The following is a 17,994-nucleotide window of genomic DNA, read 5'->3' as shown; positions in this document are numbered from 1 at the left end:
TTTATTTTAATTAAATCGGCAATCTTCTTTAACTTAAACTCTACAAGTATATATGTCTGAGTATCTTTTTTTTTTGTTGAAATTGCTGAATAGTGTTTTATTAATACGATACAATTATCATTAATTTCATTTAACTTTATCTTATTATAATGAGAAGAATATTGAGTCAAATAATAAGAAAGTTACTACTACAAATATATATACTTAGTAGTACATAGGTCATTTAATATAATATGGATGGTATACACAGAAGTTACTCAATCAACTTCGCCTGATTCAGTTATTCTCGTTCTACGAACGCTGCGTCGCGTCACGTCCAGAAAATTGTTTAAATAAACAAGTTCAGAACGTGTGCAAAATTCCAATTTCTAACGATGAAGTTTGCTACCATTTTATTACTGTCACTAACCGGTGCGATTCTAGTTCAAAGCACGCATTTAATTTTAGGAGATGCGAGCAAGAAGCAGCTGATTTATCACACGTCATCGCAATATCGTTCAATACCTTTTATGAAGAAGGTGAAAAATGTATTTTATTCCAGTCCCGATCAGAGATCTATAAATTTAAGTACGGTATAAATAAATAACATTAGTGTGTAGATGAGATCTGAGCACCACTCGACGTCCCAGTGACGTTTGCAAATAGTGTATCAAAGGTTTATGTAGGTGTTGGTGTTTCATTACTCATGAACAATCAGCGACGGGTCACTCAGATTTACATTATTATAAATTGTTATATATCTATATGAATTGTTCTGGGTGCGAATTATTCTAGAAGGTTATGTTATGTAGTGAATAAATTTATTCGAATTTGATTGGTTTAACGGGAGATTTAATTTGACATATCGTGGCGTCAATTTATGACAATAGATCCTTTCTGCCCGTTGAATGGATTGATTTTGATATAATATAGTGTTACTCTTGTGTAAATTTACTTTCTTTTAAAATTATATTATGTCGTAAGGTTAAAACATCTTGCGAAAGGTTTATTCTTCCCAAAATATACTAACATTTGATGAAAAGAGCTAGAACATCATCACTGTCTAAAATATATGTAGGAAAAATAGAGGTACTACAAATATAAAATACCTATTACTATTATTATCCATACCTTATCTATAAAGAAAATTGCATCAGAGTTACTGAAAATTCTATAATAACACTTTACTAATTCCAGGCAGTATTGGCGTACGATAATCTTCACACGTCTGCCACAGCAACTATCACAGCAGGAGGCTTGGGTCACACCTACGTTAATATTCGATTAAAGAGCGAACGTGGATTTGCATTGGATTACGATATTGTCATTTATTCATAATTTTATTGAGTGTATTATTTATTATTCAGTGTAAATTTATATAATAATAGTAATAACTATATAATCTATGTATAAGTCTTATATAAGTTATATTTTATTAATCAAATTTTAGAATTATAATTTGAGGGATTATTAAAAAATATTGCTAAAAAATTTACAGTACAAATAGCCTTATTATTATTAATATAGCTGTTTACATGGTTTATATAAATAATAAGTGGATCACAATGTCACAAAATGTTTTAACCCTGTATTTGTTTTAGTCTTAACATAAGATTAAGCCGAGATGGTCCAATGGTTAGAAAGCGTGCATCTTAACCGATGATTACGGTTTCAAACCCAGGCAAACATAACAAATTTTTATGTACTTAATTTGTATTTATAATTCATCTCATGCTTGGCGGCGAATGAAAACATCGTGAGAAATTCTGCCACTTCCACCATTCTGCATTGGACTAGCGTGGTGGAATAAGTTCAAGTTCAAGCATTCTCCTAAAAAGGAACAAGGGAGGGTCCCAGCAATGGATCGCCCATTACAGGCTATTACTAATATAATATTTGGTATGTATACATGTTAAATACATTAATAACAACAATTACTATATAGATATAGTATTTGATTAAAAGAGTAAAGAGTATATGTTAAATACGAAACAGTTCATAATATAAAAGAAAAACGAACATCGTATGTCATTATAATATTGCGTTATGTTTTATGAAATTGTATTTTTAAAATGACTCAACGAAACCTTTCCATGTTTTCGTCTATTTAATAAAAATAAAGTTATAATCGTAACGTAAACAACTCGAGAGTTGTCTTTAGCGGTACTATTTCTATTGTATAGAAATGTGGAAGGACAAATTTTATCATCGGTAAGATGTAACACAGAGTGCGGTGTGACATCGGAGGCAAATTGGAGGAGACAACATGCTTTTAGCGTTGACTCAGACGCAGCCCCTGCAGATAGTGGCAGAATAGGATCAACAGCATTGATTGGTGCAAGTCACGAGAGTCATTATTAATATGACTCATAACGTATTTTGATTCGTCGTTATTAAATAATACTGAAGAAGCTCAGATGGCCCAATGGTTCAATACTTGTTAATCCTTATAGATTGCGGGGAAATTTCAAGTACCTGATTAGTTAAAATAACATAATTACTTGGCTTTAAAACCTCGTGAGGAAATTTGACTGGATGGAAGTTGTGTTGGATAAGGAGAAGGTTAGTAACATTGATGGGATCTGCCAAATGGCAAATGGCAGGTGCCAACAATGTTTCTAGCCTTCTCCTCAAATTAATAGGAGGCTCCAGTATTCGAACATTTACACGCTATTACTACGTTTTTACTTTACTTTAAAATAGCGTCATCCCGCTTCGCTCGAGTGCAATTTATTAATAAAGAAAGGTCCAAATTTTATTGATACAGTTATCTGACCGCCCATTCGGCAGAGAACATATTTTCTTGCACATCATTTGGAATCAGTGATAATACCTTGTAGAGATATTTAGTTCCGACTTATTGGACAAAATTTGTGATACCAAGGCTAAAGTCCAAAATATAAATATATTTTATACCCTATATAACACTTGAGAATGTTATATAATGAAGAGTTCTACTTATGTATTTTTTACTTAGAATTTGATTATTTGTTTCTTATTATTTGAATCGTGGTCTTCGTTCATGGTTCACGTGTGCTTATTACTACCATTGAATATATTTTTTAATATTCAAATAAAAGTTTATTTAGTTTGGTTTTGTGTGTGTGTGAAACAAAGCGCAAAATTCATTTTTAATTAAAAAAAAAAAAATTTAATGGAGTGTTAATGTTAAAGGCCAAATTTTCTCCGTGATGAATGTGACATCATGAATTAGACTCCCACTCGTGACCAATACAATTAATTTTAAGTAAGAGAATAATTATCACACGAATCCAAAGCTACATCTGTTAATTCAATTAATACGAAAACCAACGAATCATAAATATTACAGAAAACGCAAACAAAGGTGTATTATAAATTACGATTATTCTTTTTCCTTAACGCTTTACATTAAAAGCACGCTAACGAATACTAACAATCAAACATCTAGAACTTTACTGTTCCGTGTATTTAACGTAGCTCTAATGAATAGTTAAATAAATGTATTGCTTTATTTTTCATTATCATCATACTACTAGTTTTTTATATAAATTAAATAATCCCTACTAACATTACGAATGTCTAAGTACCTATGCTTCATTTGTTTTCCATTCTTCAACAATTCAATAGCGCAAAGGATTGTCGTTGTTTAATAAAATCGAAATAAACATATTTCAAAACTTGGACCAACAGAATACTTTACGCCTTTGTAGTAACTTATATTAGATACTGTTTTAAGAAGGTACTTTACACGTACATCTTAACTTGTAAAAATTTCATCTTGCTTTTGTCTTCGTATCGTCTTGCTGATGATTTAAGTAAAGTTCTGACATGTTTCAGCTATATTTCAACGACGTATATGTGCAAAGAATTGTTTGTTTAGTTCGAACAGAATTCATATATAAATAATGACATAACTTTTGACACTATCAATAACACAAATTTATATTACAAATAACAGAAATCTTTATATAAAATACGATCCTTGATATAAATACGATTAATTGTTGTGTGAAGTAAATAAAAAAAAACAATCGTTATGTAACAAATACTCAAACCCAATTCGAAATTTGAATTTGCAATAGCATGCGAAACAATTATCTATCGTTAAATATTTACTGCGTTCAGTATACAAAACAGTAGAACAGTAAATTAAGCTTTTAATTCCTCTCTGCAGGGCATGAGGCTCTTCTTATTAAAGAGATTTCGAAATAATCCGCCACGCTGTGGTACACTTTGTGCGATACTGCTTTGCTAGCTTTTATCTTAGTTAGTGCTATTTTCTCTACGAAAACTATAATTAATTGGATAAATTAATGAACTTCTAATGTAATAAATTAAATGATATATTTTATTAAAATTAGTATTTTTAAGAATGTTATTGTTAGTACATAATTGTTGTATATTTTAATTAAGATAATTTAATGTGCTTTTAATATGGTTGTACATATCTTATTATATATTAATAGCGTAAGAAAATTAAAGAGGATTCTTGATTGCAATTTACTAAATATATACGATTTAACAACTGATTAATTTTAGAGAGCGGAAAAAAGTTACTGATCGAATAGAGAGCGGCTCTATGTATGTATGACGTCATCAGTTTACAATGAAATTAAATCAAAACAAAATCTGTCATAGGTTTTGATATTGCTAAAAATCTCTTGAATGAACGCAAAGTTTCGCGGGCGACCCACTAGTATACATAAATCAAATAAATATTTCTGATACTATGCAATTTGAACTTATATACTTTTGAACTTTGTATTAACTCGCGATATATGTTTTTCTGTATTTTCAGTTCTTAATTTAAAACTTTGTATCATTTTCATAAACTTATATTAAAAACTAGATTATTATATATTGAATTTACCTTGAACATTACAAAACAATACAAGAAATCTATTACAGTATAGATTAGTATACGGTAATGGATTTCTCTTTTTGGTTATATTATACAATATATATTAATCCATATAAAACAGTATCACAAATACTGGGTCATACGATACGCCACTAAATAATCACTCCTCAAAGCGCTTATATCGCTTTATAAAGCGCCCAGTTAATTAAAATCGAAGTGCACTACAAAGTTCAACACTAAGGTACGGTGCTCAAATTACAGCGCTTTGTGCACTCAGCAAATCGATATCAGTCTAATCCAACCCTTCGGCGTGCCGGGCAATTAGTGCTTGCCGTCCGATCCAACCGTCGATTCATACGACCTATTACCTGGACATATACCCGGCTCCGATTCAAATGGACTCGAAATAGCGGTCATTTAAGCCGAGTAATGGTTACACTGATTCGGCTAACTGAATTTTTCTTTCTATGGCCGTAAATGTAAAATAAACTTACCTGAGCTGCAGTTGTAACTTGGTTTTTTCCATGTTGGGTTTAACTGTTCTTAATTTTTTGATTATTGCAATGTCGGTTTGTGTTTTAATCCGATACACAATAACTATGAAATCTCGTTTTTCTATTTCTGAGGCACTTACTTATCCTTTAAGTATTTAATAATTCAAATTATATTTAGCTTTAATGTTATCATGTAAAACTGCATTATAGTATGCTTTTGAACAATAAAGCGTTAGGTAATGATATATCTATATAATACCGAGTAAATTACTAGTCGTTTGTTTACCAAACTGCTTGTTGGTGTAGTCTCTGTCTGACCGCAAACCTTCATGTTCGGGATTCAAGCCCTTAGTCGGGCTAGTAGAATTTGGATTATGATTCGAGAATTTTCTAGTTGCTCTGATAATTGGAAGTACTTACCTTAGATTATAAAACAAAATATTGATTTTGAAGCAACATTTTCGAATACAAAATCAAATGCGAATCCAAATTCCTGGCTATTGGAAACGACGCTTCGTTTTGTCAATACGACAAAAGTATTGTCACTGTTTTTGTTTTATAATTTGAAGTGTTCACACTTCCGTGGCAACAGTTCAACATGATTTTTAAGCAGAGATAATTTAAAGACTGGCTAAACCTAGATAGATAACAATATTGTTGAACTAAATTACAAAATTTAAAGAGTATTATGGAAAAATTGAAAATAAATTGGCATGCAAATGCAGCCTTATCACTAATGGTTACTATACATTGGACAGCCATTTATTTATTTTAAACACATCAATAAATATGTACATTAATTGAATACTATGAAAAGGGCTATTATATCTAGTTAACGAGATGCACTATTGATAACGTCAAGTGACGTCACACATGACGTCATGTCTTTCGAAACGGTCCTGCAGCGCAACGATCTTAAATTCGTTGTTGATTGAAACTTGATGCAATCAATAAATTGGTGTAATATAACTTTTCTTTCTCTTATCCGTATAACCTAACAACCCGGTAACACTACGGAACTATTTTTGTAACTGTTAATGATACATATATATATTTTCTTAAATCACAAATAAACGTAATTGTTTATTATCTAATGTCGTTCTTACGTTTATCTCTGAAACTGCATGTAATAACATTACGGAAATCTACGAGCAATTCTCTTGATGATAATGGTCTTGTTTATATGGACTTTAGTATTTAGGAAACACGCTGTATAAGAAAAGATAGCTTTAGTACTTCATTCCTAATGCTTTGTAACATTCAGTATAGCCTTAGTTTCAGTTTAGATAAAGCCAATGCTGAAATTATTAACTTTTTTTAGTATATTATTTATTTATGTTTATTATTTACTTTTCAGTCACATATATTTTACAAAACAAGATACCATTAAAGTGTATCATATCTTTGAGAATTATTGCAACGTTTAATGGATTTGCAAATGACCAGACTTGCTAATCCATTAAAAAGAGTCTGTTAGATCCTATTAATAATATATATATTTTAAAAAACAAATTCATCCCCTTTCGAAATCTACTATAAAATAATTGATTTAAAGTCTATATTTTAGTTTTATTATTTATTATTATGATTAAATTTTTTCGTCTTGCGAAACCTTCCTTGACAGCACAAGTTAATAAATTAAATTTACCCGTTAGTTCTTGTATATATTGAAGAATCACGCAGCAGAGGGCTAAGATATTTGCGTTTCGTAATACAATTTAAAGTTTTGGAGCCCACATGAGGTATGTCTGGTTACCATGGCAACACCCCAGCGAATGGTCCGCTAAAATTTCACGAAATGTACAGTATACGGATAAATGAAACAATTTTCCGAGTTGAATATCATTAGCTCAAATTTAACCACCTCAAATCATAAAAAAAAATTCTAATATAATAAGCTTAAATATTATATCAACTAATTTTATAATACTATAAGACTTTGATATTAAATGTCTACAAGCTATAAACTAAAGACTATCCATAAAACTAACATTACAAATTTATAAATTCGTCAAAACAAACATATAAAAATATAATAGGTGAAAAAAAAATAAAAACATTCACATTTAATTAAAAAAATATTCGATTCCAATTTCAAATTTATTTAAAAATGTGTATTTCACGCTGACAGTAAAAGCATTGTTTCATATAAAACGAGATCAGAAAAAACTTTTTTGTGCAAAACAATGCACCTGTGGACGATCAGTCGATGTACCTGTATTGATACGTCATACATCACTGCGGATACTACGTTATAAACGTCCATATAGAGACATGCAGTCCATATATCTAGTACAACAAAATGGATTATTGAAGATTTTCAAGCCTTTAAAATATTTTAAGTTTAATTTCTCGAATTACTAGTGGTATGAATGAGCGTCATAGCAGTTTCCACGTAAAAAGTAATTTAATTACTTTAAAGTATAAAAGGTCATTGAACCGTCGCATGTTTTAATCACAGTTATTTGGTGGTTGGGTTTTATGCAAGCCCGTCTGGGTAGGTACCCACTCATCATATATTTTACCGCAAAGCAGCAATACTTAGTGTTCTCATGTTCCGGTTTGTGCCAACGTAACTACAGGCACGAAGGACATGACATCTCAGATCCCAAAGTTGGTGGCGCATTGAGGACGTAAGGAATAGTAAAAAAATATAAACATTAAACCATACAAGTATATATATATGTCACTGGAAAATAACAAAATCCGCAAGCTTATAGATTTCCTAGGAAATCAGAGAGCAGTGTGATATTTTCCGAACTTCAAAGAAGCGTAAAATTAAAAGCTCTTCTGTGATTGGTCGAACCGTTTATAATTTTACGAATGGATATCCGTCAGTTTATAAATTTACCACGATACGCCGCAAATTGATAAATTTGCGAAAATGTGAGCGTAAAATAATACAATTTATCACTCGTTTAGAAACCTACGAAATTTATAAACTTGCGGATCTTGTTATCTTCTTGTGACATATACAAGGAATAGGTATATTATAAAATTTCTTAAAAACTTTAATTATTTTATAGATTTTCTGAGATTTCTATGTATCTATCTATAGTATATAGCGTTATATCGTCAACCGGGAACAGAAACCCGTAAAAGATAAACCTTTAAATCCATCTCCATAAAAGATGAGAGCGAAGGCCCCTCCACTTGGTTGTTACAATTATTACTACGGAATAAACGATTCTACTTATGTATATACTGAAGTAAGCTATGAAAATTACCTACTAACGCTATCCAGGAAAGTATGTGATTTTTCTTGAGTGTTTTCGTAAGTGGGTTTTTAAAAGCAATGTGTATACTATTAAATGTCAATTATATTGCCTTTGCACAAAGAAATTCCTGCAATAAATATTTTTTTAATTGATGAAGCAAACTAACTTAAAGTTAATTTCATTTCTATAGCTTTAAATCCACATTTGAAACCGGTAGCTCTTTATTTAATACTACTATTCAAATTATGTTATAGCTGACTTTGTATATTTTGTATTTAATATCAAAAACTCAAAAAATCGGTTAATCTGAATGTATATCATTGTTTTTGTTAATTATTTGATAAGGTTATTTTCTTATGTTAAAATATAAAACGCATATTGATATTGGACAACGACTCGCATGCCGTTACGGCATGCCGCTCTCTCATGCAGTCAAGCGCCCTCTTCGGGTTGCATGGCGGGTACACCCGTCCGTATAACGCAACTTTTCTATTAATTTATTGCAATACATATTTATTTATTAGTTCTGTTTAAATATAAATTATTTAAAAAACAATAAACTTCGATAGTCCACTTCTTTTTTCAACGTGGCACAACTATTACAATAAAAGCTATATGTTTTTAACACAAGTAAGATTGAAAATGTACTGCCTTAATTTTTATCTCTTCAATATATTGAAATAAATGTATCTGACGTGGGTTCAATTTGTAAGTATAATTTCTCTTCCCAACTTAACCTCTGCCATCCGCATTACTAATGAGAGTAGGAGCTTCAATAATATTGGATAGCCTCTTGAAGAATCACTGCGCCGCACTAAATGTAATGAGATAGAACTGGTGCATATACACACATACACATACAAATATAAACTCAGTTGAAGTTTTTAATTACAATATAATTGAAGAAGATTGTTTTTTATTTTCTTTTATATAGAATTCCGTAAATTTACATACTTATATAAGATATATTCAATTCATTTTTTTAACTAAAATTCGATTATTATTACTAAGACTCCGATGTCCGTCTGTCCGTCTGTCACCAGACTGTATCCATGAACTGTAATATTTAGACACTTGAAATTTTTACAGATGATGTATTTCTGTTGCCATTCTGGGGTCCCGTAAATCAAATGTGATTTTATTGTCGTTTTCAATAAATAATGGTACGAAACCCTTCGTTCGCAAGTCTACCTCGCACTTGGCCGGTTTTTATTTAATTGATTCTTAAAATAAAATAAATAATTTATAAGCGCAAAGAAATGTCTTATACTATCAATGCAGTCAATAAAAACTCGAAGCTATACTACTCCTTTATAAAAACCGATAAAAAATAACGATACGAAACGAATAGATGGTCTATTTAAACGAAAATCTCGATACTCCTTCGTATAGACGGAATATATCACCGAAGAGCAATGAAAAAAGAATCCATCGTCAGCAACAGTCGCTACATTTTATTTACTGTCATAAGGGCATTTACACGCTGTTTTAAAATCTAAAACAAAGTAAATGTAACAGAACTTATTTTATACACGTGACTCGAACAAATAGACTCGATCATATTATATGACTTCATATTGAAACTTAATTGTTCAGCGTGATTCGGTTACATTGTACGTTTAGTTTAGTGTAATATAAAACACACTATTTTCTACGAAAACGAGAATAAATATATATTTTTTATCAATTAATTAAACAATATTGAATGCTCCGTTAAAAAATAAAGACACGATATCATTTGAAATCTTTATAACCTAGATCACATACACATAAACATAAAGGTTGCTTCGGTAGCCAGTTTATAGGTTCATATTAGTCCCCGGGGTTATAAACTCGGTTCGAATGATTGAATATTACATTTTTGTCAAGTCTTAATAATAACCCGAAGAAAGGAAGTTAGAAGTATTATCCCCGGACCTTAAAAAGCACGTAAATCCATTGATTCTGTGCCTTATCTATCTCCAGTCGTGTGGGAATGCTATCCCATCTGCTTTTATGAGTTAAGGAATACGAAGCGTAGGTACCTTTGTTTAACAAACTTTAATAATTATTTCCTGCGTAGTTAACTACTCAATCTGACCAGTTTTTTAAGATATGTTTGAAGATATTTATGTTTTTAACGATTGCTTATTAATCAAACTTGTGACTTCTACACAGCTGCATAGCTGATTGTTTCAGTTTGATTCTGACTTGCTTAACAAAAAGATATATCGTGGATCTTGTTAATGTGAAACATTTATTGACGCGTCTCAAGCCGTCATGCTCCCTCTCTGTCGCTCTCTACTTCCTCCTGTGTGCGCAGTGCGTATATTTACTTGGTTGCTATGCATTTTGTATTATAACAAAAAACATTTTTTTTTATTTAGTAACGAAACCTAATACCTTTATTTATTTATTCTAACTATTACGTTCAATATTTTACATCTGTGAAAGAATTTTGATACGTTGTTATTCATGCATTGAAAACCATTTGGAATTAGAACCATATGCTATCATGAATATGTTGCAATAAAGTGGAAACTCTTTCTGAAATGCGTTTTCGCAAACAAACGCAAAGTTTACAGTTTTATCATATGTGCATATAGCCGAAGTAAGTTCATTCCAATCTTATTCTCAACATATCTTCTGATACTTACAGTTTCAAATTGTTCAACAAACTTCGTCCGTAAGAAGCCTTATAGAGGGATTTTCTGATTCTAGTTGGGATTTTCCAGGAGTTATCCGCGTCGATGTATGTTTTCTTTGAGCTAAACTTACTTTTGTTTAAGACGAACTTTTATAAAAATAACAAAACATTATCAAAGATTTATTTGACATAACGTGTCGATGAGTGAATGAATAATGAAAACAAAAATGTCTATAAATAAGGATTTACTATTTTAATCTTCTACATTCGAAATATCTAGCACGCTTATTTAAAGTATACGTATACCCATTTAAACGAATTATGTGTAGTATTTTAAATTTTCCCCAATGTAATTCAAATATATAAATATATATTATATTATATATGCTAAAAAATACGTTATTTTTTATAGATATACACTAAGCTAAGTAAAAAACTGTATAAAAACGTTAAAAACTGTTCGTTCCGTAAATTCCATCAAAATTTAATTACGTTTGCACCATAAAGGAAAATACAGAGAAATATTAACATTGTCATATAGAACAAATATCTTTGAAACCTCAGCAAAATTTATTTGAAATCGTTCAACTAAATAACAATCAAAACAAAATGCTCACTTCTGCACGATAAACTCTATTCAATAAAGGAGATTGTTGAAGTTTAAAAGAAATTCAGAAAATTCAAGCTCGCCGAGTGAATTCCTAGAAAACGTAGCATCGTACGATTCTAGCTATAACAATGTAGCGGGGAATGAACTCTGGTAAATCCGGGCTTACGAAACAATCCCACCATAACCCTCACTGTGAGACGGATAGCTGCAAAATATACCTAAAATGTTATTAACAGCTGTTGGAACGAACTTTTACGTATTAAAATAACTATTGACAATTGTTTGTAAATTTGTTTTTTTGAACAGTCATTGCTAAGATCGTTGCTAATAATCGGGAATCGATTTTTCTAAAAATTTGTAATTAATGAATATCTTTCATATATATTGTACACTTAGGGTAAAATAAACATAAACGCCTACCTATCACTATGGTTGATTTATGTAAGATGAGAATTCAAAATGGTAAACTAATGCTATTTAGTATAGATAATATTAGTTTTTAGTAAAAGAAATTTTGATATACGACATGAATATCAAAACATGTCGTATATCAAAATATGACTCATATAAGTTTGCCATAAACACTGTGTATTAGAGGAATTGAAGACTCATTTGAAATTGGTTTAAAACAATTTGGTATATATATTAAACAGTAGTTTGACTCTGAATAACATACATTCGTATTTTAGAAAGAACAAAATATAAACAGCCAAAATTGCTAAAAAAATTCCGAATGGAAATGGAAAACTGGACAAATGAGCATATGATCAGTATAAAAGCAATTACCTGACCCTTTTCAGAACACCCGGTTTTAATGTGTTAAAAAAAAGGAAATGTCCGGCACGATGAGTCATGAGTTAACTTTTTTAGAAATCAATTTAATTTTTTTATTCCAAGCTGTTGTTGTTTTTTATTTTCAAGCTATTCATGTAGTTTTTTTTTAATTATGAACCTGCTGTATAAATGTAATTTAAGAAATAAATGTCCAATATACGTGTATTTTATACATAATATATGTGTATTTTATACATAAGCATTCACAAGACTGTCAAACCCCTGTAAAAAATATTAACTGTTCCTTACATTGACAATGCGCTGCCAAATTTGGGAACAAATATTTTATGTCCCTTGTGCTTGTAGTTACACTGGCACACTCCCCTTTCAAACCCGAACGAAACAATACCTTTGAAATTATGTAAATAATATCGAAGTTTGAAAGGAAATTATATTATTATTTAATATATTTTAGGTACAATTTTCAACGTAAATATGATTGACAGACATTTTACTTTCATCAATTACTATTAATGAAACGCTTTAACGGATTTCGGAGACTGAATCGAAATTTATTGAGACTGTTCGAAAATAATTTCGAAAACTTTAAAATTCTCTTGTCAGAGACTGAGAAGTAATCTGCGAATAGTCATTAATCATTTTGTCGTGAGAAAAGTTTATAAACGAGATAATGTGAAATTCTTTGAAGGGTTTGGACAAAAACAATAATAAGATAACACGTAAGTACAAGAAATGAGAATATTTCTCAAAAACGTTATTACGGAAAAAGTAATTATTTTACTTTATAATTGGTTTATTATACCTACAATAAATATTTCATTGATTTTAATTTCGTTAGTGTTTCATTAAATTTAAAATCATAAATTATCATTAAATAATGTTATCTTAGTAATTTTTATTTATGAATTAACCTAATAGGTATTAATGATTATTTACACTATATTAGTATATCGTAGTAAACAAAAAAAAATGAAATTAATGAGTACCTATTATATATTGAAAATTACGCAATTTATAAAAGTGCTAATTCTGAAGTACAAATGTTCTTGTTGTTTTGATGAAATATATATATATATACCTATATTAATGATGACAATAAAATCGACGAACAAATAACATTTGCATAAATAATTCACAATAAACGCATTGTACATTGTTTGTCATTGAATTTCAACCAAATATTACATCTTTGTCGATTTAATCGAACTAGATAAAAAGAAAAATCCAAATAAATCATTCAAATTCGTTCTTACAAATATAGAAACATCCGAATGATCGATGTCAATTTAAATATTTAAATTCTATAGTATCGGGTAAATAAACTGTTTAAGAGTCGAGCCGATGTTATCGTTCAAACATTAGTCATTCGACGCCGGATTGTCGTCCAGTTTAAACCTACATATGCAATGATAAAGTGTTTACATATGTTTTATATAGTTTCGACATGCGTGTTTTGTCAGTAATTTTATTCTCATGTTTTTTGTACTATTGTGAATCTTACGATATGATCATCGGTGATACTGTGCATAGAAAAATGGTATTCCATCAGAGGGTCAAGGATTTCGCGATACCATTTAAAAAGAGAATAAAAGTTTTAACGTACACAGATCCGGAGAAAAGGATAATTAAGGTAATCCAATCAATGTCTTATTTGCTTAAATTAATTTAATTGAAATTCGTTTTTAAATAGTTATAAATTACAACTAAAAAAAAAATATAAGGAAATATTTAAAAATAAAAAAATATTACAGTTTAAAACCATTTTATTAATTTTGAAAATTAAATATTAATTAGTTCTAATATTAGCTTAGTACGGATGTACGTTCTCAAAAACATACAATGTCAAAAATAATATTGTAACTGAATGTTTTTTAATAATGAAATAACTCTTTAATATTTGAAAAGAAATTCTATATTTAAAAAAGGTTTCTGTTTTAATTAATTTCAATGGAAAGGGTTACTCTATAATAATTTAACACCTATCCCCTCTGTCCATCTAAAAGGGTTGAACATGCGTTTATATCAATTTCCTTTCATTAACAATGATTAATTTAGCAACTAAAATTATCGATGCAACTTCTTTGTTGATTCACAAAACATTCTATAACTTTGTATTTCAAATTTCATAAACGGTTTCGGGGAATTACTAAATATACGGTAGTTGAAAACACGCAATCTTTTGGGGTACTTATATATAAACACCAATTGTTTTTATTTTATTATGAATATTTCCGTAATGAGAACACGTAATTCAGTATAGTAAGTAATCGTTTTGTGAAAACCCATGACCGCATAAATTATTTAAGTATAATGTTCTCGTTTTATTAAAAAGTTAATTTGTTTCATACTTTTAAATTGTTAAACAGTTATATAACTAATTGTATCTTTAAGGCGAATGGATTAGCTATATAAAATCTATACTACAATTAATTGAATTTGATGAAAAGCTAACATTTAATTCATCTATATAATAACATTATTAATACTAAATTAAATGTCTATCTTTCACGACCAAACCACTGGAGTGAATTTGATTGAATTTGGTATGACGTAAATTTGAACCTCAAGAAAAGACATAAGCTACTTTTTTTCGCCCAACGCCTGACGAACAATCCCTAAATTACGAGCGAAATAGAGGGAGACAACTAGTTTTAAATATTTTATTTATCACATCATCAACTATCGCAGTAACCTTTTTCGATTGACATTCAAGAATATTTTAAACAAAGAACACAAAACACAAATTACTCAACGAATTCAAAAATAAACGATTTATTTTTAAAACGTTCAATACCATAAAAATGTTTTTATATCGAAATAAATAAATATTAATTTATTCAACGTATTATATTTCATGTCAAATGTTAATGTAATTATTTATGTTTATTTCTTCATAGCCATGCATAATTTGCAAATTAACCATGTCCTATTTACCTACTTACTTGCCCTCTAAGTTAAAACACCAATAGATTAAACTATTTCGTATTAATCGAAGGTCTCTTTCCGTTTCTAGGGTATAGCTGCTATAGATAATGACTTTTCACACGCCAGCGCGAATATCACGGATGGAGGAGTCGGTTTCTCACATGTCACAGTCAGAATGAAGAGTCAAAGGCATCACCCGTTGAATTTTGAAGTTGAAATATATGTGTGAAAGGGCAAAATGTGGACTTTGGTGTTTGAAACATTGATCGAGACAGATTTGGTTTGAAAACTTAAATGTTTGTTGTAATAAACATACGACGCGAGACGTCTATTTGTGTATCGCAATCCACTATTATTTATTTAATATTCATTATTGTATTGTTCGGAATGGTATTGTTTATGTTCATCTTCTTTATATATTTATCTTCTCTTCATGAAATTGTATGTTAATAATCTTTATCATCTTCATTATGATAAAACATATTTCTCAATGAATGGAATGTACTTACCTTAGAAGTATCTTCCATTTTTGTTTGTATTTTTTACTACAATTATTTATTTATCTTTTTATGCTACTTTCAAATTATAAAGTTATCAAAACGTACTGAATGGACTTCAGTACATTATAAATCCTCTCTCTTTATTTAACCGAACAAAAATATATTAAAAAATACCTTTTTTTACTTATGACAGAAATGTAATTTAAACTATAATATTATATTATTAAACAGCTGATACTAATTAAATTATTTCTGTACACATTAAAAATTGTAAACATAATTAGAGAGAATTACGGAGTTTGCATATTGATAACATTTATTTCCTTAATTTATTAATATTTCTGCTACGTTTACAATGTCACGTTGTTTCTAAGGCGTAAGTCTGATGACTAATTTATTAAATGATATTTTGTATTATGATAAATATGTCTTTTAATATTCCTGCTACAATAATGAAATGAACATTTACGTGAGACACATCAAAATTATTTAAAAATTGTAATAGATTGATACAAGATTAAATTTCCTTTCATCATAAACCAAGATGGCCACGAGGTTAGAACAAGGTTAAGCACTACTGACAATGTGTTTATAATTCATCTTGTGCTCGGCGATGAAGGAAAATGCTTTGAGGATATCTGCACGGATCGGAACAAAAAAATAATTGGCTAAATGATTATTTGCACTGTGTTGAATTGAAATGTGAAACAGGAATGTACAATTTTTCCCCACAAGACCGTAGTAACTGTTAATTTTCTTTATTTTCGTTCGTATCGATTCGTATGTTTTTCTAATAATTGAAATTATCATGAAATAAGTACCACAACAGACGTATAATTTAAATAAAAATGTTAATCTTAGCTCATAACAATCGTATTCGCCTTTGAACCATAAACAGATAATATTTGCTTCAGCTGATTAACATCTTTAGTAAAAACAAATTTTTAAAATAAGTACGCGATAAATGTTTTTTCAAATATAGTTCTCTTGCAAAATATTGTTAAAATAACTTTGACGTGTTAATTGTTTTTATACATATATTGTGAGACTTAGAAGTTATATATACGTGATTATAAGTGATGGTTTATGATGCAATTTTTTATGAGCGACTTGATAAATTTTGTAGTAAAAAATAATAAAATAAACCATTTTGTTTTTCTATGTCGTATTTATACAAAGGCAAACCACTATGTCAGACTTCTTGTTATGTGCTGACATCTATCCATAGAAAAATAAAGAACTTGTTTCTTTTCAAGCAGGCTCTTTGAATCGCTACGTAACAAGATTTCAATAAATGTTAAAAAAAAACGTGGAGTCTGAAATTTAATTTAATTTAATTAAAATGTCTTTTGCAACTTAATTGGTCCAAAGATGATCAACTACCAATTTTTAAGTTAAATATATCAGCAAATGGTCTTATTTTATTAATATTAAAAATAGTAAGTATAAAGTTATTCTACTTATGAAATAGAATATCTACATTAGGTTTGCGGTAAATTATCTAATGTATATATAAGGTTTGTATTGCCACACATGCCGCTTAAATGACCGACCGCAACAATATTCCGCGTTATGTTTCTATGAATTATATTTTATACGGGTATAAATGAGCAAGAAGGCAATATTCGCTGCACTTATAGTCCTCGTAATAATAAGAGAGTATAATACATAAACGATTACATTTTTACTATGCATAGTCTGTGTTTAATAGATTACAATACGATTATACCAACTCTTTACACAACTTGATAAATAGTTATAAAAGTCGTTAAGAATTCATCGAAATGTTGTTAGTAAAATAAATCTTGTCATAACATATTGTTATTTAATATTATGTCATATTTTTAACAGCTGGAATCATGAAATCTTATTGCATTTAAAATGTTTAATTAAGTTTAATTTTATAATAGATGTTTATGCATAAGTTTCAAGTGATTTTTTCGAACAAAATTTACTACTGACAAGACGATGCGGAAATGATAAACAGTACAAGTTAGTAATGAC

General features: G+C 29.4%; 2 protein-coding genes across 2 annotated transcripts in view; both read left to right on the top strand.

The window, feature by feature from the left end:
- Positions 1–263: 263 nt before the first annotated feature.
- LOC135193547 (uncharacterized) overlaps positions 264–17,994 on the top strand; it is a 159,871-nt gene continuing 142,140 nt past the window's right edge. The window contains exons 1-2 of the mRNA XM_064216491.1: positions 264–567; positions 1,181–1,326. Coding sequence (XP_064072561.1) covers positions 375–567; positions 1,181–1,317 — 330 coding nt within the window. The 5' untranslated portion in view covers positions 264–374 and the 3' untranslated portion in view covers positions 1,318–1,326. The remainder of the gene's footprint in view (positions 568–1,180; positions 1,327–17,994) is intronic.
- LOC113393067 (uncharacterized) lies at positions 13,913–16,414 on the top strand. Its single transcript, XM_026629760.2, has 2 exons — positions 13,913–14,195; positions 15,579–16,414. Exons 1-2 carry the CDS (start codon positions 14,010–14,012, stop codon positions 15,717–15,719), a joined length of 327 nt encoding a protein of 108 aa, XP_026485545.1. The 5' UTR covers positions 13,913–14,009; the 3' UTR covers positions 15,720–16,414.

Source organism: Vanessa tameamea, chromosome 12 (genome assembly GCF_037043105.1).
Source record: "Vanessa tameamea isolate UH-Manoa-2023 chromosome 12, ilVanTame1 primary haplotype, whole genome shotgun sequence".
Lineage (NCBI taxonomy): Eukaryota > Metazoa > Arthropoda > Insecta > Lepidoptera > Nymphalidae > Vanessa > Vanessa tameamea.
The sequence above is the reverse complement of the archived record's forward strand: the minus strand, read 5'-3'. Positions and strand labels throughout refer to the sequence as shown.